The sequence below is a fragment of the Schistocerca nitens genome, chromosome 8 (assembly GCF_023898315.1).
Source record: "Schistocerca nitens isolate TAMUIC-IGC-003100 chromosome 8, iqSchNite1.1, whole genome shotgun sequence".
NCBI lineage: Eukaryota > Metazoa > Arthropoda > Insecta > Orthoptera > Acrididae > Schistocerca > Schistocerca nitens.
In genome coordinates this window covers 623,045,682-623,071,550 of record NC_064621.1, presented here as the reverse complement: position 1 = coordinate 623,071,550, position 25,869 = coordinate 623,045,682, and the positions used below count along the sequence as shown (strand labels likewise).

The 25,869-nt window shown below is 39.0% G+C and overlaps 1 protein-coding gene across 3 annotated transcripts in view; it reads left to right on the top strand.

Moving 5' to 3' along the window:
- The window catches only part of LOC126199189 (uncharacterized), a 200,766-nt gene that overhangs the window by 97,742 nt on the left and 77,155 nt on the right, over window positions 1-25,869 (top strand). For all 3 annotated transcript variants that reach the window (XM_049935969.1, XM_049935967.1, XM_049935968.1), the window contains 3 exons: window positions 463-667; window positions 12,691-12,863; window positions 24,660-24,807. In XM_049935969.1, coding sequence (XP_049791926.1) covers window positions 463-667; window positions 12,691-12,863; window positions 24,660-24,807 — 526 coding nt within the window. The remainder of the gene's footprint in view (window positions 1-462; window positions 668-12,690; window positions 12,864-24,659; window positions 24,808-25,869) is intronic.

Genomic DNA, 25,869 nt, shown 5'->3' with positions numbered 1-25,869 from the left:
TCCCTGAACCATGTCTCCTACTTACCCCACCATCTATCTCGGATTACTCAGGTTAGAATCAGATGCAGTTCGCAGTTTGTCCTCAGCAGCCATAGACAACGGCTATGTGTGTGTGAGTTGTGCTTGTGTGTGCATGCATACGTGCATGTTTGGTTTGTGCGCATGCCATTTCCAAAGAAGGCCTTCAGTGCGGAAACATAAATGTTTAGTAGACTTTTCGTTGTGCCTGTCTGCAACTCAATGCCTTCTCAATGTGTTGAGTAGCAGTCTATCCTTTTCATAACATTGTTGTTGTTCCATCATTGACTTTCCATTGTTTTATTGTATTTTTTGTTTTTATGCCATGTTCTACATCCTTGATAATAAAATCAACGTAGATCTATGGAACAAATACTATAGCTCTCTATCCATCCGAATTTTTCTGTTTTTGTCCCTTGTATTGAATGATTATTTTACTTTCAGATATTGTCCTATGGCAGTGAAGGCAACCAACTTTCCCCTGTTTACAGGCCATACAACTTCAGTTTTCCAGCTTTGGAAACATTAGTAATAAATGTGGCAGATGCTTCCTCCTATATCTCACACTTCCTGCGGGATCTGGTATTAGGAGCATCTAGTCCTACATTTCGCTGTATGTGGCTTGGTTTCCATGATCCTTTTTCAAGGGGTGAGTCTCATCAACACTCAGAGAGGGCTATATATATGTTTTTGTTGCTTCAGACATTTAATTAGATGTGCCACAAATATTTTATCTGTCAATACAAAATTGCACAAAAAGTGAAAATTATATAAACCTATAAAAAAAGAAAAAAAAAAAGAAAAAGATGTTGTTACCCATCAACTTAAGTATGACAGCACTTTAAGATATGCACATGCTGTTTATTTAACCTAACGAGTAGTAGGTTTAAAATATGCTGATTCAGGCATTCCTGCCATAGTAAATTTTGCTGAGGCTTCTAAGCAGTGCATAAGATGGTGTTGCTGAAACTCCACAGTATTTGGGTGAAGTATCTGCTCATCATTTTGAGGTGACAGTTGATACACCACAGATGCATGCTAATTGTCATAGTGAAACATAGATAAACATTCAAAAATTGCTTCTTGGGCATGTATTTTTACATTGTTTTAATGCTACGAATTACAAGATTCAGTTCAGCATGATGTGAATAAAAATATGGAAATACTCTCCCTCAATGTACTGTCATGTAGAAAAGAACATAGAATCTTGGCCCACAGTGTTTGCCAGAAGTCGGTCACCCCAATCACTATCTCAGCTCAGCATGTTACTGAGGATACCTGTACATAAAACAAGAGCTATCTTACATTTAGATCATTTGAAAGGGAGTTCAGTCACCACAGACCATTTTTCAGCAGAATAGGCACTCTTGAACAAAAGATTCAGTATATGTTTTTGCAAGTGCCTGTAGGAGAGAAAGACCAGCCAGAAGAAATAAATGGTTTCCTTCTCTTCCCGTCTGGTAACACTCTCCTGACCGGAACTCTGGGCAACTTTTTCAAACTCTACCCCTGTCCCTACATCTCGCCAGCCCATTTCCTTCACCCCTCTTACTTCCCCGTCAACTCTCCTGCCAGAAGGAGGAGCCACTGGCCCCAAAAGCTAGCAAACTGTAATAGCTGTTATAAGCATGTTCTCCTGTCACTGCTTGGTGAGTAGATTTTTTTATCTGTCCAGTTACTTATATTTTCAAAAATGGTTTAAAGAGATTAAGAGATTGACCATGTAGCTCTGTGTCACTAGTGTTTCATCCAAGACTGAGAGGATCCTTAAAAATTAAAGGGATAAATTTTCACCCTTTGACATGAACACATGCTTTATGTAGCTATGTTTAGGTCACTATATGTGTAAGATAGCTAGATGTTTATGGGATCCCATGCCATTCCAGGTAATTGTATATTGGCAAAATCTGTGCATTACTGAAGTGAGATGCTATATACATTGGCTCCATACATGGTGAAATTAAGTGAAGAAAAGAAAAAAGAATCATTGTTAGCCAGGCATTGTTGAAAAACAGATCCCAGTCCTATCTGTGATTGAAGTTGGGACATCTAAAGTCGGAGTCAAGTTATCTACCTGGTAGACCGCCACGGCCACTTTCATTATGATAAAAATCATAAAATAAAATTTCCAGCAAAGACAAATGCCATGTGAGTGCTAGAAATATACATATGCCAGTCAACAGTACATACTGACAGATTGCAGTCACAGTAGTATTTAGCATGTATGTGGTGGCAACTATAAATGCAAGTTCCAGCATGATTTCTTATTGACAGTCTATTGATTGTCGTTCTGACTCTGAAATTTGAAGAATCGTTGCACCTCAGCTGATATGTAATTGAAGTGCTAATTTTATTTACTGAAATCATAATAAAATCATGGAATTTACTTATTCCTCATATAGCATTTTGGAACTTTCAAAATAATACATGCGATGTAGAACATTAATACATATATCATAAAACCATACAAACATCTAGAACATTTACATAATATGTCAAGTTTGGAGTCGCTAGCAAGAAGTCTTCTGGTCTACCATTGTATGATCTTGTGGAGCATGCTTCTGTGATGTTTCTGATTGTTTGTGGCTCTTCACATTCACAAAGTGGTGGTTGCTAATTTGCCAATTTCTGTAAAAAGATACACCTGTCTGCCATGCTGGATTATGATTCTGTTTAGCTTAGACATGTTTTGTGGGGCAATTTAAATTCCAGTGGTTTTTGGGTGATACCAGGCATATTGATAATTTGTTGTCCCATCAAATCGAGAATCCCTGTGTTAGTAAGGTTGAACTCATACCTAGCTGCTAAAAAGATTATGAACCTCCAAGCTGTGATATCTTGTTTTGCCTACCCCAGGCAATAATATTTTTTAAATACCAAGATAATAATTTTACAAACATGGTCCATTTTTTAATGGCAAATATTGGATGAAATTATTGATTTCCTTGAACAATGTTCAGTGCCTTTTGACAGCAAGATTTTAGATGCATTCAATATCATCGTTATTGGAAATAGAGATAGAATTCACCATTCTGAAGGCAGGATGTGGAAATATGCATGCTGCATGGTAGTATGTTTGTGGTCCTGGAGCCACCAGCAGTTGTCCACAGTTTGTGCAATGATAGTGTAGGAAGTTGCGAAGAAACAGTGCAAAAATGACAGTCTCTCTCTCTCTCTCTCTCTGTGTGTGTATGTGTGTGTGTGTGTGTGTGTGTGTGCATCTGATGATGGACATAGTCTGATAGCTGATAATATCTTCAAGTATTTTTTCAGTGTGCCTCTCTGCCACTCAATATCAACTTTGTGTTGTGAGTAGCAATCTATCCATTTCATATTTTTATTATTTCACCTCCGATTTTCCATCGTCTGATTTTATATTAAAAACTAGCCTTTCCCCACAATTTTGCCTGCACATGCATTTGACACATGCATTGAACACAACTCCTCCTTACCATCTCTGTGTCCATCTCTTCCTCCCTCTGTTCACCTTATCCTCCCAGCTCTGTCTGTTTATCTCCTCCTCTCCACTCTCTCTGTCTCATCATCTCCTCCTCCTCCTTCTCTCTTTGTCCATTTCATCCATCCATTTCATCTGTGACCATGTCTTGCCCCCCTCCCTCAAATCGTATCTTCCTCCCCACTCCCTCTGACCATATTCTTCTTCCCTTTTCTCTTTCCATCTCCATCTCCCTCTCTTCCTTTTCTAACTGCCTACCTTCAACCTGCCTGATGCATCTTCACGCCCCTCCCTCTATCCATTTCCTTCTCACTCTGTTCATCCCCCCCCCCCCCCCCCCCCCGCCCCATCCATCTCAACCTCTCCGCAGCCATCCTCATTGACATGTCTAGCTCCTACAGCTCAATAAAGCAGGTCAGTACTACTCCAACACAACACATGTGTCATGCAGGGCGGCCTACTCATCAGCAAGAAAAACCGTTCTTTGCTCCTAACATGTAGGCTGCCCTGAAAGCAGGTTGATTTGGCAGGCTGATATTGTTCCCACAGAACATGCCTGTCATATAGGGCAGTCTATACACCAGGGTCTGGGGGGAAAAAAAAAAAAAAAAAAAAAAAAACACTTTTTTGCCCATGTGAGAGCTAGGAGGTTATAAACCCCACAGTCTGATACTCATGAGGCCTGTTGTTTCCATGCCAAATTTAGTTGAAATCAATCTAGGGCTTTGGGAGGAGATCCTGCACATACGCTGTGCTTTACATATATAAATAACAGATTATTTTATGCAAGTTGAGTGTGAACAAAGGAACATTCTGTTGTAGGGCCAACAGAATGAGGCAGTGCAATTGTTAAGACACTGATCTCATATTCACAAGGATAGTGTTTGCTCTGTCTGGCCGTCCTGACTTAAGCGGGTATTACACGATGGTCTGGCACGAGAGCCGTATAGTGGTAGAACGGCTGAAACTATGAAAATTAGCAGCCACATTATCTGCGCGCCAGGATAGAGAGCAGTTCTAAACTGCCATCAATCCGCACATGCCTAGTAGACAGCAATAATGCACGCTTGCGCAGAAGGGGCTTGTTATTTGCTTACTGCTTGGTGGCGAGTAGCTTATTTCAGATTTTCATGTTGGGGTTTCCTACGTTGTTTTTTTTCCCAGCAAGTAGGTTTTTCATAAATGCAGAGAAAAAACTTTTTTTACCAGTATACTGTTTGTGAAAGCATTATTTCTATTGATTACTTCATGTTCTAGAAATGAAATGGAGCAAAGAGGCGTTAAGCATCTTAATTTAGGCATACAGCGAGGAAAGGCATACATGTGGCTCGCTGTATCATAATGCGATTGGTCGGCAATAATTTCTTTCTGAGTAATATGCATATAATGCCACACGGTGATTTTCGATTTGTACTGTAATGCCTTAACAGTTAAGGCTTAACTTATGAAAGTTCATATTTATTTTGATTGCATCTCTTGTTTATTTCAGCATGCCAGAAAAGAAAAACAGGCAATGATAGGCAACAAAGTTCGTGTAGTTTTGCCCAGTGCGATAGACGAGTACTGAAAAAACTCTGAGTAGCCCTTATATACCGTATATTCAAAGCTTGGAAAAATAACACAAGTACACCTTTAAGTATTGGTCCTTTCAAGTGCTGCAAACTGCAGTGCATACATCCACAACAACTTTTGAAATGGTGGGCTGTGCTATTCTGTGGCTAAAACCCAAACTCTTAAAAGATTCCCCATTTATCAGGGAACATAATGTTACAACCAGCCTGCAACATAACAGGGCATTTACCAGTATTTTATCAGTGATCTAGAGTGGTGTGATCACAAAATGTATAAACATTTGATTTAATTCTTTCTTTCGAGAATGGAAAGAATGTGAGATAGCCTCCCTCATGACTGTGCCACACTTGCTAAATCCGTCTTCTATCATAAACAGCAGCTTATCGAAACAGGCCATGTCCATCCTTACGAAGTTCTGAAATTCTAGTGGACCTTTGGGTATCAGTTCTTTCATAAGTAGCGAGTATAATCCCCTACCTTCATTCCTTTTTTTCAGCCAGAGTCGAACTCAACAATGTCTGATTTTTTGTTTTCATTGTTGTCGTGCCCTAATAAGATGATTTACTGCCACTGCCAGAGCAATAGTTACAAAAACAAGTGGGTCCTCCATGTGCAAACCGGTGTATAAATGTAAATTTATATGTACCTTTACCTGTTTAACCAAGTGTCGTAATACAAAACTAACTGTTGAGTCTGTAGTTCAGAACAGTAGTAACCTACAAACACTCACTTAATAAATAATGATAAAAACTATTTCTTATTAAATAGGAACATTGAGCTCACATAAATATTTTGGATGAATGATGTTCCAATATGTCACATGCCGCCCCTTGTGTTTTGTGTGGAAGAACGAACGACTTAACAAGATATCAGACTGTTCTGTTTGCGTTTTGTGCATTGTTATCATCTACTGCACATGTGCACCAGGTATATCCCATGTGGATGGTGTAATACACTATGTGATCGAAAGTATCCAGACTCCTGGCTGAAAATGACTTACAAGTACATGGCGCTCTCCATCGGTAATGCTGGAAATCAGTATGGTGTTGGCCCACCCTTAGCCTCAATGACAGCTTCCTCTCTCGCATGCATATGTTCAGTCAGGTACTGGAATGTTTCTGGGGGAATGGCAGCCCATTCTTCATGGAGTGCTGCACTGAGGAGAGGTATCGATGTCAGTCGGTGAGGCCTGGCACGAAGTCGCCATTCCAAAACATCCCAGAGGGGTTCTATAGGACTCAGGTCAGAACTCTGTGCAGGCCAGTCCATTACAGGTATTTTATTGTGGTGTAACCACTCCGCCACAGGCCGTGCATTATAGACAGGTGCTCGATCGTGTTGAAAGATGCAGTCGCCATCCCCGAATTACTCTTCAACAGTGGGAAGCAAGAAGGTGCTTAAAACATCAATGTAGGCATGTGCTGTGATATTACCACACAAAATAACAAGGGGTGCAAGCTCCTTCCATAAAAAATGCAAACATACCATAACACCATCGCCTCCAAATTTTGCTGTGGGCACTACAAACGCTGGCAGGTAACGTTCACTGGGCATTCACCATACGTACACCCTGCCATCGAATCACAACATTGTGTTCCATGATTCGTCACTCCACACAACATTTTTCCACTGTTAATCGTCCAATGTTTACGCTCCTTACACCAATCGTGGCATTGTTTGGCATTTACCAGTGTGATGTGTGGCTTATGAGCAGCTGCTTGACCATGAAATCCAAGTTTTCTCACCTCCTGCCTAATTGTCATAGTACTTGCAGTGGATCCTGATGCAGTTTGGAATTCCTGTGTGATGGTCTGGATAGGTGTTTGCCTATTACACATTATGACCCTCTTCAACTGTTGGCGGTCTGTGTCAGTCAACAGACGAGGTCGTCCTGTACACTTTTGTGCTGTACATGTCCCTTCACGTTTCCACTTCACTATCAAATTGGAAACATTGGATCAAGGGATGTTTAGGAGTGTGGAAATCTCGCATACAGACATACAACACAAGTGATACCCAATCATCTGACCACATTTGAAGTCCGTGAATTCCGCGGAGCACCCCATTTTGCTCTCTCACAATGTCTAATGACTACTGAGGTCGCTGATATGTAGTACCTGGCAGTAGGTGGCAGCACAATGCACCTAATATGAAAAATGTATGTTTTTGAGGACGTCCAGATACTTTTGATCACATAGTGTAGGCCTACGTTAACCAATTTGTAGTTTCAGATATGCCCGCTTCGGGCATTGCTGCATAGGTGTATGGATTAGGTGCATCGTGTAATACGGGCTTTACATTTTCCAAGGTTATCCTAAGTCATTTTGGGCAAAAGTTGGAATAGATCCTTCAGCGAGGCATGGATGACCATGTCTTATTCTTGTGAAAACATCCTTATATATGAGTATTCTGTACGTTTGTATGCAGTGGTGGAAAAAAATCCCAACACAAAAATATAATTAATGTAAAGTAATGAAATTTTGGATATATATTTGTGTAAGTGCAATATTTAAGTGTTAACATTGCAAGATCGCAGGTTAAAATAAGTGCAAGGAAAGCCATTGTTGTTGTTGTTGTTGTTGTGGTCTTCAGTCCTGAGACTGGTTTGTTGCAGCTCTCCATGCTACTCTATCCTGTGCAAGCTTCTTCATCTCCCAGTACCTACTGCAACCTACATCCTTCTGAATCTGCTTAGTGTATTCATCTCTTGGTCTCCCCCTACGATTTTTACCCTCCACGCTGCCCTCCAATACTCAATTGGTGATCCCTTGATACCTCAGAACATGTCCTACCAACCGATCCCTTCTTCTGGTCAAGTTGTGCCACAAACTCCTCTTCTCCCCAATCCTATTCAGTACCTCCTCATTAGTTATGTGATCTACCCATCTAATCTTCAGCATTCTTCTGTAACACCACATTTCGAAAGCTTCTATTCTCTTCTTGTCCAAACTATTTACCGTCCATGTTTCACTTCCATACATGGCTACACTCCATACAAATACTTTCAGAAACGACTTCCTGACACTTAAATCTATACTCGATGTTAACAAATTTCTCTTCTTCAGAAACGCTTTCCTTGCCATTGCCAGTCTACATTTTATATCCTCTCTACTTCGACCATCATCAGTTATTTTGCTCCCCAAATAGCAAAACTCCTTTACTACTTTAAGTGTCTCATTTCCTAATCTAATACCCTCAACATCACCCGACTTAATTCGACTACATTCCATAATCCTCGTTTTGCTTTTGTTGATGTTCATCTTACATCCTCCCTTCAAGACACCATCCATTCCGTTCAACTGCTCTTCCAAGTCCTTTGCTGTCTCTGACAGAATTACAATGTCATCGGCAAACCTCAAAGTTTTTATTTCTTCTCCATGGATTTTAATACCTACTCCGAATTTTTCTTATATTTCCTTTACTGCTTGCTCAGTATACAGATTGAATAACATCGGGGAGAGGCTACAACCCTGTCTCACTCCCTTCCCAACCACTGCTTCCCTTTCATGTCCCTGAACTCTTATAACTGCCATCTGATTTCTGTACAAATTGTAAATAGCCTTTTGCTCCCTGTATTTTACCCCTGCCACCTTTAGAATTTGAAAGAGAGTATTCCAGTTAACATTGTCAAAAGCTTTCTCTAAGTCTACAAATGCTAGAAACGTAGGTTTGCCTTTCCTTAATCTTTCTTCTAAGATAAGTCGTAAGGTCAGTATTGCCTCACGTGTTCCAGTATTTCTACAGAATCCAAACTGATCTTCCCTGAGGTCGGCTTCTACTAGTTTTTCCATTCCTCTGTAAAGAATTCGCGTTAGTATTTTGCAGCCGTGGCTTATTAAACTGATAGTTCGGTAATTTTCACATCTGTCAACACCTGCTTTCTTTGGGATTGGAATTATTATATTCTTCTTGAAGTCTGACGGTATTTTGCCTGTTTCATACATCTTGCTCACCAGATGGTAGAGTTTTGTCAGGACTGGCTCTCCCAAGGCTGCCAGTAGTTCCAATGGAATGTTGTCTACTCCGGGGGCCTTGTTTCGATTCAGGTCTTTCAGTGCTCTGTGAAACTCTTCACGCAGTATCGAATCTCCCATTTCATCTTCATCTACATCCTCTTCCATTTCCATAATATTGTCCTCAAGTACATCGCCCTTGTATAGACCCTCTATATACTCCTTCCACCTTTCTGCTTTCCCTTCTTTGCTTAGAACTGGGTTTCCATCTGAGCTCTTGATATTCATACAAGTGGTTCTCTTATCTCCAAAGGTCTCTTTAATTTTCCTGTAGGCAGTATCTATCTTACCCCTAGTAAGATAAGCCTCTACATCCTTACATTTGTCCTCTAGCCATCCCTGCTTAGCCATTTTGCACTTCCTGTCGATCTCATTTTTGAGACGTTTGTATTCCTTTTTGCCTGCTTCATTTACTGCATTTTTATATTTTCTCCTTTCATCAATTAAATTCAATATTTCTTCTGTTAGCCAAGGATTTTTACTAGCCCTCGTCTTTTTACCTATTTGATCCTCTGCTGCCTTCACTACTTCATCCCTCAAAGCTACCCATTCTTCTTCTACTGTATTTCTTTCCCCCATTCCTGTCAATTGTTCCCTTATGCTCTCCCTGAAACTCTGTACAACCTCTGGTTCTTTCAGTTTATCCAGGTCCCATCTCCTTAAATTCCCACCTTTTTGCAGTTTCTTCAATTTTAATCTACAGGTCATAACCAATAGATTGTGGTCAGAGTCCACATCTGCCCCTGGAAATGTCTTACAATTTAAAACCTGGTTCCTAAATCTCTGTCTTACCATTATATAATCTATCTGATACCTTTTAGTATCTGCAGGGTTCTTCCATGTGTACAACCTTCTTTCATGATTCTTAAACCAAGTGTTAGCTATGATTAAGTTGTGCTCTGTGCAAAATTCTTCCAGGCGGCTTCCTCTTTCATTTCTTAGCCGCAATCCATATTCACCTACTACGTTTCCTTCTCTCCCTTTTCCTACTGACGAATTCCAGTCACCCATGACTATTAAATTTTCGTCTCCCTGTATGTGTACTTTGGTACTTTAATAAGCGAGCATACAAACATGCATGCACTGTGTTTGACAGGTACTGGATGTCAGTTTGTGGGATGGAGTTTGATGCTTGTTGTACTTGGTCAGTCAGTACAGGGTTTGTCACTGCTGGTTACGGATAACATTGGAGTTGTGGTCCGCCGAGATCCCACACATGCTTGATTGGAGACTGATCTGGTGATCCAGCAGCCAAAGGCAACAGTTCAGCGCTCTGTAGAGCACCTGGGGTTACAACAGTAGTATTTGGGTGAGCATTGTCCTATTGGAAAACACCCTCTTGAATGCTGTTCATGAATGGCAGCACATGTCGAATTGCCAGATTGGTGTATAAATTTGGAATCAGGAAGTACGGGATAACCACGAGAATGCTCCTACTGTCATACGAACTTGCACCCCACTCCATAACTCCAGATGTAGGTTCAGTGTGCATAGTACACAGACAGGTTGGTGACAGCTCCTCAACTGGCTTCCTCCTCACCAACGCATAGCGTCACTGGCACTCACAAACGGTGGTGGTTTAGAGTCAGTGGAATACATGCTACAGGGTGACTGGCTCTGATTCGTTCTTAAGGTAGCCATTTTGTAACAGTTTGTTGTGTCATGGTGGTATCAGCTGTTGCCCAAACTGCTGCTGCAGCTGCAGTATGATGCACCACAGCCATATGACAAACATGATTGTCTTCCCCTCCATAGTGCCACACGACCATCCAGAACTCAGTCTTCTTGCAAGCGTACTTTCCGATAACCACCGCTGCCAGCAATTATGTACAGTGGCTACAATCCTGCGAAGTCTTTCTGCAGTATTGCAGAAGGAATATCCAGCTTCTAGTAGCCTTATCACATGATGTAGTTCAAACTCAGTGAGCTGTTGATAATGGTGATTCATCTTCTTAAATGCCTTCTTGACTAACATCAACTCGTGTTGTCCAATCTCAACCATTACAGCACATATTTAAAGCAAACCTAATTTGCATCCTCATAGTGGCACTAAAAGTGCCACTCTTACATAACTGGTGCAAAGTTTGAATAGATGTCATCTTCCAAGTGTAGAAACATGCCTACCAACTTTCATTTATCTCTCTCAACTCCTTCTTGGTATTGCGATTTTTTTTTCTGCCAGTGTATTTGAACTATTTGCTTTCATGGTGTTGTGATGACAAATACTATATCACCAGATGATCGCTGGATGAATAAGTAAATAAATAAATAACAACCTTCATGAAGAACCTGAGCTCTCATTTACTTTGAATTAATTCTTGATTTGAGTAGACGAAGAAAGAATTGCACCCAGTTACTGAATGAGGTGGCCTGAAGTGTACTGAGGAAACCAGGTTCCAAATCCCTATGTGGTGACCCCAGTTTTATGTGGCTTCCCTAAATTCCATGAGGTGAATGCATGGAGCGACACATCGTTAAGGTTACACCCAAATAACATTCTGTTCTGTTACTCATGCCCTTGGCATTTCTGAGAGGCCAAACTTGGACCTTTTTTTCTTGAATCTGGTTTCTAATTAATCATGTTACATTGATTGCTTTGGTGTTAACAGCCATTCCAGGGAGAGCATTTTGTGGCAAGGGGAACAGTTGACCTGCAGAAAAGGAATGTATTGGGTTACTTTCTTAATAAATTATATAGCTTCTCCCAAGGATGTATAAAAGGCTAAGAGACATAAAATAAATGATACATATTTACTTTATAAATTGTATAGGAAAAGACAACAAATACTATCACGCAATGGATGTGTTGTGTAATATCTGCACCAAAATATTGTGTGTTGTAATACTCTGTTCATAAACAAATTGTGAGAATAAATTAATGAAATCCAAATTTTTCACTTTATTGGTCACATCTGCTTCAGCAAATTTACTTTCATATTACCAGTTGTTTGAATGGGTAATGCTACATTCATTATTTCTAGCTAGATGGTAATTTCATTTGGTGAGAATTGTTGATGTTTCTATCTAATTGCTGCAGCATTCTTGGGTTCTTGCTATAGGAATATGCTGGTATTACATTGGCAGTTCATGTACGGTAGAACACTTTCCCATAAAAAGCAAAGGTTCTTGGTTTTGAGTCTTGGTTTGGCACACTGTTTTATACTGCCACAGAGTTTCATGTCAGAGTACACTCCACAGCAGAGTGAAAATTCATTCTGGTCCTTCACTTGCCTACAGTTGTGGTAGTTCCATGTGACAGTTTTTAATATTTTACACATATTACTCTTTTTCATCTCCTGTTTAAAACTATTAATTTGTACATGGGTATTTTACAAACAATTGTTGTCATCTGTTTGCAAATATTTGAACAGGATTTATATTAAAATGATTTATATTCTCTATTAGTGCATTAAATATCATTTAACAATAACTGGTGCAAGTTGAAAGTAAAGATGTACCTATAAATATGTGTAATGGAATTATAGCCTATTGGCTCGTATACTAGTTTCATGTATCATATACTACATTATATGAGTCTCATCTGTTATATTATGGTGTATTGCAAATATTATGTGTATCTCAGTAATATAGTTCACATTAAATTGAATCGTACATTATTATTTTTTCCAGGTTCCCCTTCAGAAAAACAGTTTTGTAATGTGGAATATTTATTTCCATATCCTCCTTTACTCAATATTCCTTCACGCAGATTAAAATCAGTGTGTCCTGACAAAATAGTAAACTTAATGGCATCTGAATATCCGTCACTGATTCATCTCCACTTACGGCCACCAGCAGTTGAGGTAAGGTTCTGTACAATAACCATTGGAATGGCAGTGCAATTAGTAGCCCACATTAGTGTGTCCACAGATGTAGAATATTTTGTGACCCATTGCCTAAGTCTCCTAACCATATCTGTGCTTATGTAGAAGCAATAACAAAATTTGCTTGTTACTATTTCATTATTCACAGTTTTTTTCTGGCACTCATTTAGAACTGTATAACCATATTATTGCAGCATGTTTGAACTGATGTAGAAACTGCATGCTGTTTTGTAGTCCAAAGTAGTAGCGTCTCATAATAGTAGAGGATAACAGCAAAAGTCAATGACACCATGTTGGTTTTTGGTTTGTAACTATTACTGAAACTGTCAGGGCATTAACAACACTAATAATTGTGTAATACATGCACAAATAATTCCAGACCTATAGGGTCCATTGAATTCTAAGAAAGTTGAATTAAATACAAAGAATGGGAGCAAGAATTTTATGCACATATTATGATGTTAGGTGTTTTGAAACGTCACAAGGTTAAGTGTGCATGGTTGGGCTTCACACATGAAGCTATCAAAGTATTGCTCAGCATAATTAAAGTTATTAGAATTAAAAATAAATGTTATGGTTTCCAGGACCCCAGTGACCAATAGTCTTAACATAATGTAGACCTGTACCTGAAATCAATGAGTTGCCTATGATAAGGGAATTCAAACTGATGGAAGATAATGATGATGATGATGATGATGATGATAACAACAATAATAAGTTGTGAGGACAGCGCGTGAGTCGTGCTTGGGTAGCTCAGTTGGTAGAGCATTTGCCCGCGAAAGGCAAAGGTCCTGAGTTCGAGTCTCGGTCCGGCACACAGTTTTAATCTGCCAGGAAGTTTCATATCAGCACACACTCCACTGCAGAGTGAAAATCTCATTCTGGAAACATCCCAGGCTGTGGCTAAGCCATGTCTCTGCAATATCCTTTCTTTCAGGAGTGCTAGTTCTGCAAGGTTTGCAGGAGAGCTTCTGTAAAGTTTAGAAAGTAGGGGACGAGGTACTGGCAGAAGTAAAGCTGTGAGGACGGGGTGCGAGTCGTGCTTGGGTAGCTCAGTTGGTAGAGCACGTGCCCGCGAATGGCAAAGGTCCCGAGTTCGAGTCTCTGTCTGGCTCACAGTTTTAATCTGATACTAAAATTTAGACTTTCACGGCTGGAAATGTCATGTCCATTATGATTATCCAGGCTGTTATGCCATGGTCGGTTGATGAATTTTGTTTCAATTCCCAACGTTTTGTCCCCGTCTGCGGGAGACATCTTCAAGGGAGTCTGTAGTTCGATGGAATGTCCAACACACCCACTGGCTCGCTTCTGACTGCCGCTAAATTCCATGTCCGCGCACTCCCGTGCCGCAGCGTGACGTCACGTGTTTTGAAAACATCAGTGCAATTGGCCGCTGTCCGCTGCCGTCGATCGCCGTTGCCACCACCCAGTAGTGGACGGGTGGTACACATCTTCTTTAACACTGGCATCCATATACCGTTTAATTTCACGTCGGTGTTAAAGAAGATGTGTACCACCCGTCCACTACTGGGTGGTGGCAATGGCAATCGACGGCAGCGGACAGCGGCCAATTGAACTGACATTTTCAAAACACGTGACATCGCGCCTTGGTGCGAGAGCGCGTGGACACGGAATTTAGCGGCAGTCAGTAGTGAGCCAGTGGGTGTGTTGGACCTTCCATCGAAATACAGACCCCCTTGAAGATGTCTCCCGCAGATGGGGACGAAACGTTGGGAATAGAGACAAAATTCATCAACCGACCATGGCATAACAGCCTGGTTAGTCATAATGGATGTGACAGTTTTAATCTGCCAGGAAGTTTCATATCAGCACACACTCTGCTGCAGAGTGAAAATCTCATTCTGGAAACAATAATAATAATAATAATAATAATAATAATGTGTGAAGCAGATACTAAAGCAAAACACTGAAGTGGAGATAAAGACTGGCTGGGTATTTTTTGAAAGATGGTTTTGTAAAGGTACTGGTGGGGTGGATTATTAGAGAAACGGTTGTTAAGTTTTAACAAGAATCACCCAACAAGGACACTGTTTCCCATAACTAGGACAGAATTTTATACAAATCTCAGAATCTGAAAACAGTTGCAACCATTTGCATGCAGTGTGGTCATGTGACACACAGTGGAATAGTTCTGCAGTCTCAGCCCCAAATGCTTTTCTCAGTATAGCAAAACTATTGGTGGCTTCAGTGCTTTTTGTGTACATTCTGCAAGAAACCATCATTTGAATCTCCATCAACACAAGTTTCAATTATTGAAACAAAATTTTATTCATAATGCCAGAAAATTAGTTTATGAAACACTCATCTTGGAATTTGGAGGGTGGGAAAAGGGAGAGTATATGTAATAAAATTACAATGCAATGTGGAATAGAACTGAAACTAAAAATTGTTCAATACTATTTCTGGCTACAAAACGACAAAATATTCAAAGATTTTCACTGAATTACGAACACATTGGATAGTTCAACATTAGAGGAACAATTTAATTAAATCACTAAAGTGCAAACTATGAAAATAAGTATAATCCAGTTAAGACAATATTTATGGAAAGGAAAAGATAGCTACTCACTCATGTTTCAGTTGAATTATTTGTGTGTGTGTGTGTGTGTGTGTGTGTGTGTGTGTGTGTGTGTGTGTGTGTGTGCACTAAAAAAAAAAAAAATCGCTCCACTGTTTCCTAATATTTCATTATATGTCGAAATATAATTTTATCAAAAGCAATTTAATCACAGATTTTACCTACTTCCTACTTCATGTCCAACCAAAGAGAGAAAAACTAGGGGTTTGGGGTGGGGAGGGGGAGGTATAGGGAGAGGGATAGGGAGAGGAGGAGGAGGAGGAGGATTGAATGTCTGCTGCACTTTTGTATGTTTTCACAGGTAAACTATGAATCACATCACCATGATGTAAGACAGTAATCATTTCTTAGATGGCTCAAAATTTAACTAGTGCTACAAATTCTATCTCTGGTTGGCACATAAGTACTCCTCTTCTTCAGCCACAGCTTTTACACATAAAAGTTTTACCAAACAGTTCTGCTAGGTGGCAATAGCATTGTTTTCTCACTGGTGCCCACTCGTGGTTGAATTGTGGAGTGGTGGGCATTAATTGTCCCTCCCCTAACTTCTGTGTAGCCTAAAGAATGGAACATCAATTTTTCACTAATAATGTTTTATCTAAATGGAACAGGCACTGAAGCAGCTTTGATGTCCGTGGTGTTGTTGTGTGTGCAGCATGTTGAGCAACTTGATCAAGTTTGCATTAGCTACAGTTTGGCAGTGGTAATTAATATATGTAGTTGGCTGAATACGAACCATAACAATATAGAACACTGCACTGTAACTGTAAAACAATGGGTGTATAGTGTGACTACATTCTTTTGCCCCCTCGACCCTCAATAAGATTGAAAATGATTCTTATTAGACTGCAGTGGAAGGTTGAGTTTGTATGTGCACTTGGATCATCTACAGGAATAGATAATGGGATACTGCTTTGGATGGTAGGATTTTGGATAGGATATCCTTCATCTTGTGTTGCAATGATAGAGAGTCACAGCACTATTGAAACATGTTGAGTTTTTCATTCACTATTGGAAGAACTGATGAATATAACTGATAGTCTTACAGACCTATGCAACAAAGACCATATTGAATAATGTTGGAAAATAGAATAATGACATCGTGAACATCATAGTTGCAGAAGACACAGTAAAGATAGTAAAGAAGTCTGATACTTAGGGTGCAAGTATACACATAAAATCTCCAGGGTAAAGTACCAGTCAGAACCTCACTGGCACAAGAGAAGATGACTCTTATCATTGTAGAAATTTACTGATATCAAACATTTGCACGTAATTAAGGAAAGAGTTTGTGAAACTTTACATCATTTTAATTCCATTTTATGTCATTTAAATGTTGGCAATAGGGGCCACTCAGGAGAATATTGACATCAGGTTATATTAAACAGGCATTGTATGGATGAGAGTGTGGAATGTTAGATCCATTAATTGGACAGGAAGATTAGAAAATCTAAAAAGGGAAATGTTGCTTCTCACCAAATAGTGGAGATGTTGCATAGCAAACAGTTACAACAAAAACACTAGGCCGGTCTGCGAGTAACTGTGCATGATGGGAGAAGAAATCTGGTTTGTTCAAGTTATGGAGGAGGCTGGGGAGGGAGAGGGAGGGATAGCAGGATAGGGGTGCTGCTTGTGGCAGCATCAGCATACAGGCACGGATGAGGAGTGGAGAGGATAGGGCAGCCAGGAGGTGGGTGGAGGGCGGGCTGAGGGGGTGTGGGGGAGGGGGGGGGGAGAGGAGAGAAGTAAAAGGATTGTGTGAGGTTATTGGCGAAATAGAAGGCTGTGTAGTGCTGGAGTGGATGAAGAACAGTTACTAACAAAGGCTGAGGCCAGGGGGGGTTATGGGAATATAGGATATATTGCAGGGAGGATTTCCACATGCACAATTCAGGAAAACTGGTGGCTAATTGAGGGAGACAAAAATTTAATAGTGATGTGGGACTGGAATTTGATAGTAGGAGGATGGAGATCAGAAAAAAAAGTAGGTGAATATGGAATGAGGGAAAGGACTGAAAGAGAAAGCCAACTGCTAGAATTTTGCACAGAGCATAATGTAGTCATTGCTAACATGTGGCTTAAGAATCGTGAAAGAGGGTTGTACATGTGCAAGAGACCTGGAGACACCAGAAAGTTTCAGGTTGAGTATGTAATGTTAAGACAGAGATTTCGGAATCAGATTTTAAATTATAAGACATTTCCAGGGGCAGATGTGATCTCTGACCAGAATTTGTTGGTTATGAAGTGTAGATTAAAACTGAAGAAATTGCAAAAAGATAGTAAATTAAGGAAATGGCACCTGGATAATTTGAAAGAACCATAGGTTGTTGAGAGTTTCAGAGGGAGAATTAGGCAACAATTGACAAGAACAGGGGAAAGAAATACAGTAAAAGATAAATGGATAGCTTTGAGAGATGAAATAGTGAAGACAGCAAAGGTTCAGATAGGTAAAAAAGACAAGGCCTAATAGAAATCCATTAATAACACAAGAGATATTAAATTTAATTGATGAAAGGAGAAAATATAAAAATGCAGTAAATCAAGCAGGTGAAAGGGAATACAAACAACTAAAAAAATGAGATTGACAGGAAGTGCAAAATGGCTAAGCAGGAATGGCTAGAGCTGAAATGTAAGGAATTAGAAGTATATATCACTAGTGGAAAGATATATACCATCTACAGGAAAATTAAATAGGTGTTTGGAGAAAAGAGAAGCAACTGTACGAATATCAAGAGTTCAGATAGAAAACCAGTGCTAAGCAAAGAAGGGAAAGCTGAAAGGTGGAAGGAGTACATAGTGTGTCTACACAAGGGAGATGTACTTGAGAGCAGTATTATAGAAATGGAAGAGGATGTAGATGAAGATGAGATGGGAGATAGGATACTGCGAGGAGTATCTGACAGAGCATTAAACGACCTGTGTTGAAACAAGTCTCTGGGAGTAGACAACATTCCATCAGAATTACTGATAACCTTGAGTGAACCAGCCATGACAAAACTGTTCCATCCGGTGTGCAAGATGTGCAAGATGTATGAGACAGGGCAAAATACCCTCATACTTCAAGAAGAATATAATAATTCCAATTCCAAAGAAAACAAATGCTGATAGGTGTGAATATAACCAAATTGGCACTTTAATAAGTCATGGTTGATTGACTGGTTGAACGCTGCAGGAGAAGAAAATTAGCACATTAATCATTAATCAACTATTATCTTTTCTATCGTGTTATCACTGGGCATTATGGTATGAGTTTTTCTTTTATCTCCTCCAGATGGCCACTTAGCATCTGATCTTGTTGTTTCCCTCCTTTATTTTACTTTTGATGTTGCAAAAAATATTGTAGAAGCAAAATTTATAACTTCTTTGGGACGGTGCCAGTGATTTATTCTCTTTTGAGTGCAAGATGTGAATTATTTCAATATATCAAGCACATTAATAAGTAAATGGGATAAAGCGTAAAGAATTTAAGAGTATGAGGAAAATCCAGGATGTGACAGTTACTTGGCTTCAGTAATTTGAAGAAACATATTTTATTAACAGAAAATATGTCATAAAATTTAAGGTTACAGTGGAGACTCGATCATCTGAGCCTCAGTTACATGGATTTGTGAGTATCCAGATTGTCAACTGTGAGCAAATATTTTTGTAGTTTTATCTGTGGTGCAAGGAAATGTAATGCTGGCAAAACACACCCAGCACTCCACACGATCTCTGCCCTATGCATTTCATTATTGTTTGAGTTAGACAGTACATGTTTCATCATTGAGTCTATCCTTCTCATCCCATGCAGTAAATCTCCCCTGACCCATGGTTCTGGGCAACTTTCCCAAAATCTACCCCTTTTCTTAGACCTCTCCAGTCCTTTTCCTTCACCCCTCTTCCTTCCCCTTCAGTCCTTCTGCCTGAAGAAGGAGCCACTGGCTCCAAAAGCTTGCCACTTACAACCATTTTCTATGTGTGTGTTCTGCTGCCTCTTGTTGAGTATATTTTTATATCTACCCTATCAAATAATTTTGTCATTATATTGTGAGTTACAGTTGCCATCATTATGCCACTGCAAAGTGTCGTGCCTGTGCTTAAATATGTCAAAAGTGCAAGAGGATGGTGTTATTGATTAATTGATTCATTAAAAAAAGGAGAAACTAGTCATAAGTTAGCTGATATGCATGGTGTAGATACTTCTACTATAATCAATCCTGCAAACTTGATAGTGAAGACAGGAGTGAACATCAAAGAGTGATGAAGAAACTGAAAAGTGAACTTTTGGAAGAAGCTTTGTATTGTTAGTTTTTACACATATGATCAGTGCGCAACCAATATCTATTCCTTTGCTCTGCTCTGTGAAAAGACGTACAGTTAAATAAAAAATAGGTGGTGATAAATCATTTTTGCATGTAACATTTGGCTGTACAGATTTGAATCTCATCATGGAATTTGTGAGTGGGAAATACAAATTGAAAAAATGTCAGTTGATGTAAATGCAGCAATTTTTTTTTAGTCGTGGTTTAAAAAAATAACTGGATGATAATTATGACCTGGACTTTCTTTACAATGCTGGTGATACTGGATTAAATTGGAAATAATTACCATCAAAATCTTTTTCTTCTTGGCAAAAGAGTTCATCTCCAGCATATAAAACTAGTAAAGAGCAAGTAACAATATCAGTTTGTGCAGTTGCTACCAGGATTCATGAAATGCCTTTGCTGCTTATGGGAAAATCAAAAAATGTCAGATTCTTCTAAAATATCAGTGTTCCATTAAGTAATAAAAGCCAGAAAAGAGCAGGGGCGAACTCTGAAAATTCATTGATTGATATGGCAACATTTTTAACCCCGAAGAAAAAAAAAAGGGTGGATAATGTGCCAACCCATCCTTTAGCTGAACTGTTAGAGGGAGAGAACGGGATGTTTCCAGTAAAACTTTTATCTCCTAATGTGACATCCATGCTACTACCAGTGGATCAAAGTGATTCTGAAACATTAAAACTACTTTACAAAAAACAACTTTTACGTAGATTGTTATCTGTTGATAAAGATAATGTAGAAGTTGTTTTCTCGTTGTTCAAGGAGATGAATTTAAAAGGATTGTTGTTACGTGGCTGTAGATGTGTGGGATTTGACTGAAAGGAAGACTCTGAACAGAGCTTGGTATAGAACACTAAAACAGAAGTACAAAAATTTAGTAACTGAATGGATGATTCTGTTTCAGAGGATATAAATGAGCCAATGACAATCATACAGATCTGCCGCAAATGAAATGCCAATGAAATGAAAGAGCAGATCACTTGTGACAGTAATGATCAGTGTTTTCAGGTCATCTCGGATGATGAAATTGTTGAAAATATATTGCAGGCAAAAAAACAGCAAGAAATGCAAGATGATGTTACAGAAGATAATTAGATGCAGAAAATAATGTAGGATCAACTCATGCAGAAGCATTTCAAGACCTGGAAACAGTTTTCAAATGGCTCTAAAAAGAGAGTGTGATCATGAGTTTATTACAGTTAAAACGAATTCATGATGTAGCAGCAATGAACAGAAGAAATTGTTTACATCAAATGACAATTACCAAATATTTTAAACAAAATTAAACTACAGTGATTGTCCTATGTGACTTTTGTGAGGTATTTCATGAATGAGGTTGCAGTATTTTAATTTTAAGAAAATATGGACATAAATACTAAAATGTGTCTAATCTCTTAATTCCAACTCCAAAGAATGCAGTTGCTGACAAGTGTGAAAATTACCAAACTATTGGTTTAATAAGTCATGGTTGCAAAATACTAACATGAATTCTTTACAGAAGAATGGAAAAACTGGTAGAATCCGACCTCAGGGAAGATCAGTCTGGATTCAGAGAAATGTAGGAACACAAGAGGAAATACTGACCGTACAACTTATCTTAGAAGATAGGTCAAGGAAAGGTAATCTTATGCTTATGGCATTTGTAGACTTAGAGAAAGATTTTGACAGTGTTGACTGGAGTACACTCTTTGAAATTGTGAAGGTAGCAGGCGTAAAATACAGGGAGCAAAAGGCTGTTTACAACTTGTACAGAAACCAGACTGCAGTAATATGAGTCAAAGGGCATGAAAGGGAAGCAGTGGTTGAGAAGGGAGTGAGACAGGGTTGTAGCCTATCCCTGATGTTGTTCAATTTGTGCATTGAACAAGCAGTAAAGGAGATCAAAGAAAATTTGAAGTAGAAATTAAAATTCAAGGAAAAGAAATATAAACTTTGAGGTTTGCTGATGACATAGTAATTGTCAGAGACAGCAAAGGACTTGAAAGAGCAGTTGAATGTAACGGACATTGCCTTGTAAGGATGATAAAAGATGAACATCAATAAAAGCCAAACAAGGATAATGGAATGTAGACGAATTAAATCGGACAATGCTATGGGAATTAGATTAGGAAACAAGATGCTTAAAGTAATAGGTGAGTTTTGCTATGTGGGCAGCAAAATGATGGCCAAGGTAGAGAGGATATAGAATGTAGACAGGCAGTGGCAAGGAATGCATTTCTGAAGAAGAGAAATTTGTTAACATCAAATGTAGATTTAAGTTTTAGGGAGTCTTTTCTGAAAGTATTGGTATGGAGTGTAGCCACATATGGAAGTGAAACGTAGACAATAAACAGTTTATACAGAAAGACAAAAGAAGCATTTGAAATGTGGTCCTACAGAAGAATGTTGAAGATTAGATGGGTAGGTCATGTAACTAATGAGGAGTTACGGAATAGAATTGATGAGACAAGAAGTTTGTGTTACAGCTTGACCGAAAGAAGGGATCGCTTGATAGGACACATTCTGAGACGTCAGGTGATCACTAATTTTGTACTGGAGGAAAGTGGGGGGGGGGGGGGGGGGTAAAAATTGTAGAGGGAAACCAATAGATGAATACAGAAAGCAGTTTCAGAAGGATGTAGGTTGGAGTACTTATTTGGAGGTGCAGAGGCTCACACAGGATGCAGTAGCATGGAGAGCTGCATCAAACCAGTATTCAGACTAATGGCCACAAAAACAACAACAATCTTTTAAGAAACATTGATTTTTGTTGTTGATTTTAATAAGTTTAATTTGTTTTTGTAGTTTTAAATATACACTTAACATTATTTATTAACTCTAAAAAAATAACTATATAACAATGTAGCTAAAAGATAGCCATATGCAGGTGACATAGGTTACCTTTCTATATTAATCATACAAGAATTGCTTTCCTTCATTCATTTAGTTGTATGGATTTTTGATTGTGTGAATGACTTATGGCAACAATTAGTGTGGTTAATGGAGTCTCCAATGTACTTTATTTCTCTACATAATCACATTCATTATTGAAGTATTCGTTGTATCTGTCTGCAATCTTGTAGGAATCCCCACATCATAGTCAGCTACTACTACTCTTTTAAACCTGTGTCTAATACTTTTCAATGTATTTCCTACCCAAGAACTTTTTGTGCTTTGTGAAGGTGAAAATCACCAATGCGAGGTCTGCACTGTGAGGTGAATGATCAAAAATTTCCCATCCAGTAAGCTTCTGATTACCACAGCATTTTGAGGATGGGCATTGTGATTAAGTAGCTCAATACTGGGATGCGGTACTTCATGCCTACGATTTTAAAATGCTCACTGTAGTTTTCTTAAGGTGTCACAATATTGATCTGGATTTGTAACAACACTTTTTGGTGTGAAATCCACCAAGACAGCCCTCTTCTGAGGGCAAAAAACAATTGTCAGAATCTTTTTTGTTGACACAGTTTTTTCAATTTTTGCAGCTTTTTAGTTGATGAAGGATGATGCCAGTTAAGCATTTTGCACTTATTTGTGAGGTGCAGTGTACACCCATGTTTCAGCACAAAGTAATAGTTTGAACCAGAAAAGCATTTCCACATGTATGCTACTGCATAAAAAATGTCAGTACTGCAGCCATTTTACTGGGTGTACCAGAACTCCAACAACAAACTTTCAAAGGTTGTTTGGCAATACTTTGAGAGTTTTGATATAAGGGACCCATGGTCTTTGGGGATCATTACACAGTTATTACATTTCATTTTGTTTCTAGCAACAATTAGCTTTGTATCTCTGTTGCACTGAGAGTATTGCAGAAGATTGCTTGTTTCTTTTCGTCCACAGAACCTCCTGTTGGCAAGAGTAGTACCCATTTTACTCTTTGCATTCAAGTTTGCATTCAGTACTGCCTAGTTCTGTTGTGGGTTTGTGTTTCTGGCAGTTTTAGTTGTTTGTTAACATTGGTACACAGCTGTATGGATAGGTTTATTGATGAAGAGTTGGCCAGTATGCACCTCTTCTTGTATGGGTTCACTGAATGCAGTGGAAGAGTGGGACCATGAAGCAATGTTGAGCTGTTCCTGCAGTGATAGCAATGACATCACAGTACACTGTCTTGTCTGAGGGCTGTTGTGTTACTCTGTGTTGTGTGTTATATGTTTTGGTTATGGCTTATTACAGGTTTCTTCAATGTTCTGAATGCATTTTCACAGAAACAAGGGTGGTTGCAATAACAAACCAAATATGCTGTTGGAGACTGTGAGTCCCTTCCAAAAGACTTGGAAGGTAGCACTGAACAACCTCTGAAAGTTTGTTGGTGGAGTTATGGTTCACTCTGTATTTGTTTTACGTTGGTCTCTCAATTGTCAGGGAACCCATCATCCAATAATTTTGCTGTAGCCACAATAGACAGACATAATTCCACTGAACACAGAATGAGAAATATATAGGAAAGAACTGTCATAACTTGTCTGCAGTTACGAGTTTGTATTGTACAATTTCTTCACTTGGTTCTTCAAGTCATCTGTGATATAAGACAGATGTCTAGGTCATATTTCATCATGCAGTTTAGTTTTGCCTGTTGTTGAATGTTTCACATGTTTCTTTCATTAAATAACCAACAGGACTTTTTAACACGTAGTCGATTTTAAACAACTATAGGATGCATAACAACAGCTTGTGTGGCTGGTGATTTGACAACATTGAGAAAAGATGTTGAGAAAAATGTTTGAACTTGGATAGAAGCAGTGGGAAAGCAAAACTGATCATTTTTTCCTGGATTGCCATTGTATTTCCTTTTTTCATTAACTTTTTCATTAACTATCATTTGGTAGAATTTTTCTTTAACTATCATTGGTAGTGTACTTTGACACTTCTCTTTACTTCCAGGGGACTGAAGATATTGATCCAGCAGTATTAGATAATATTGAAAGCATTATGTATACATTACCATGTAGCTCTTCATATATGAATGAAGTTACTACATTATTTTCTCCAAGCAACAAATTGCGCAAAGTGGCATTGAAGTATCTCCACGGTAAGACATCTAAGATTTATATTCGTTAACATTGTTAACATCATCAGTCTTATCACTAAACATCTCACATCTACTGCTGGATAAGGGGCTCCTCTAGACTCTTTCATATATTATAATATTTAGATATTTGGACGCATGCTGCTTCTGCTGGTTTTGTAATGTTACCTACCTACTTTCCAATAGATTACCGTATAAATATTATATAATTTACTGTAATTCAGCAACAAACATCCATGGCCTACCTACCATAAATTCAGCTGGCTATGTAGTCAGGCTTGGTGATATAATGATAAGTATGTACCTGGAAACTGAAATCCCATGTGATTGCATCTCGGTCAGGCTACAGAATTTTTAATCTGCCTTTAACTTAGCCCTCTTCTCTCAATGATGTGAACATCCATCAGGAACAACATGTGGTTTGGATTCTGCATTGAGCTGTATGCCCCTTTTCCCTAGCAGTATTGCTGGGGTAGGTTATGGACGTGCCAGGTGCCACAGTGGCATCCAGTTGAGAAACTTGCACCAGACCACTTAGGCACACAAAATTACCTGGCTACATGTCCCACCCACCTCCACCTCATTCTCATTCTATCACAGTTACATCTCCAACTTCAATCTGTTCCCTGAGCCCTTTGTTTTCCTGTTTTTCCTAATAATTCTCAACACACTTCTCTTCATTGCTCACTTAGCAGCTGTCAGTGCTTCAGTCATTTTCATGAAAGTCCACATTTCACTCTTGTAACCCAGCACCTGTGATATGCACTTACCCAAAGTTACCATTTCAGACAGTTTGGAATCTTAATTTTAAAAGCTCAATTTGGTTTACCAAAAGCACCCCCAAACAGATTTTACACTTCTGTTTTCTTTCTTGTCCATCCAGATCTTTTTTTCCCCCCAGTTGACCTAAATACAAAAACTCATCAACTGGACTGTAACTTAGTTGTTAAAATGTACAGATTTATTTTTTATGTGATGATAGTAAAACTTGCTCTATTAAGTTATTCCATTTGTTGGTGACATCTATCGACCCAAGAGGCAAGCAGTTCAATAAGCACTTTTTCC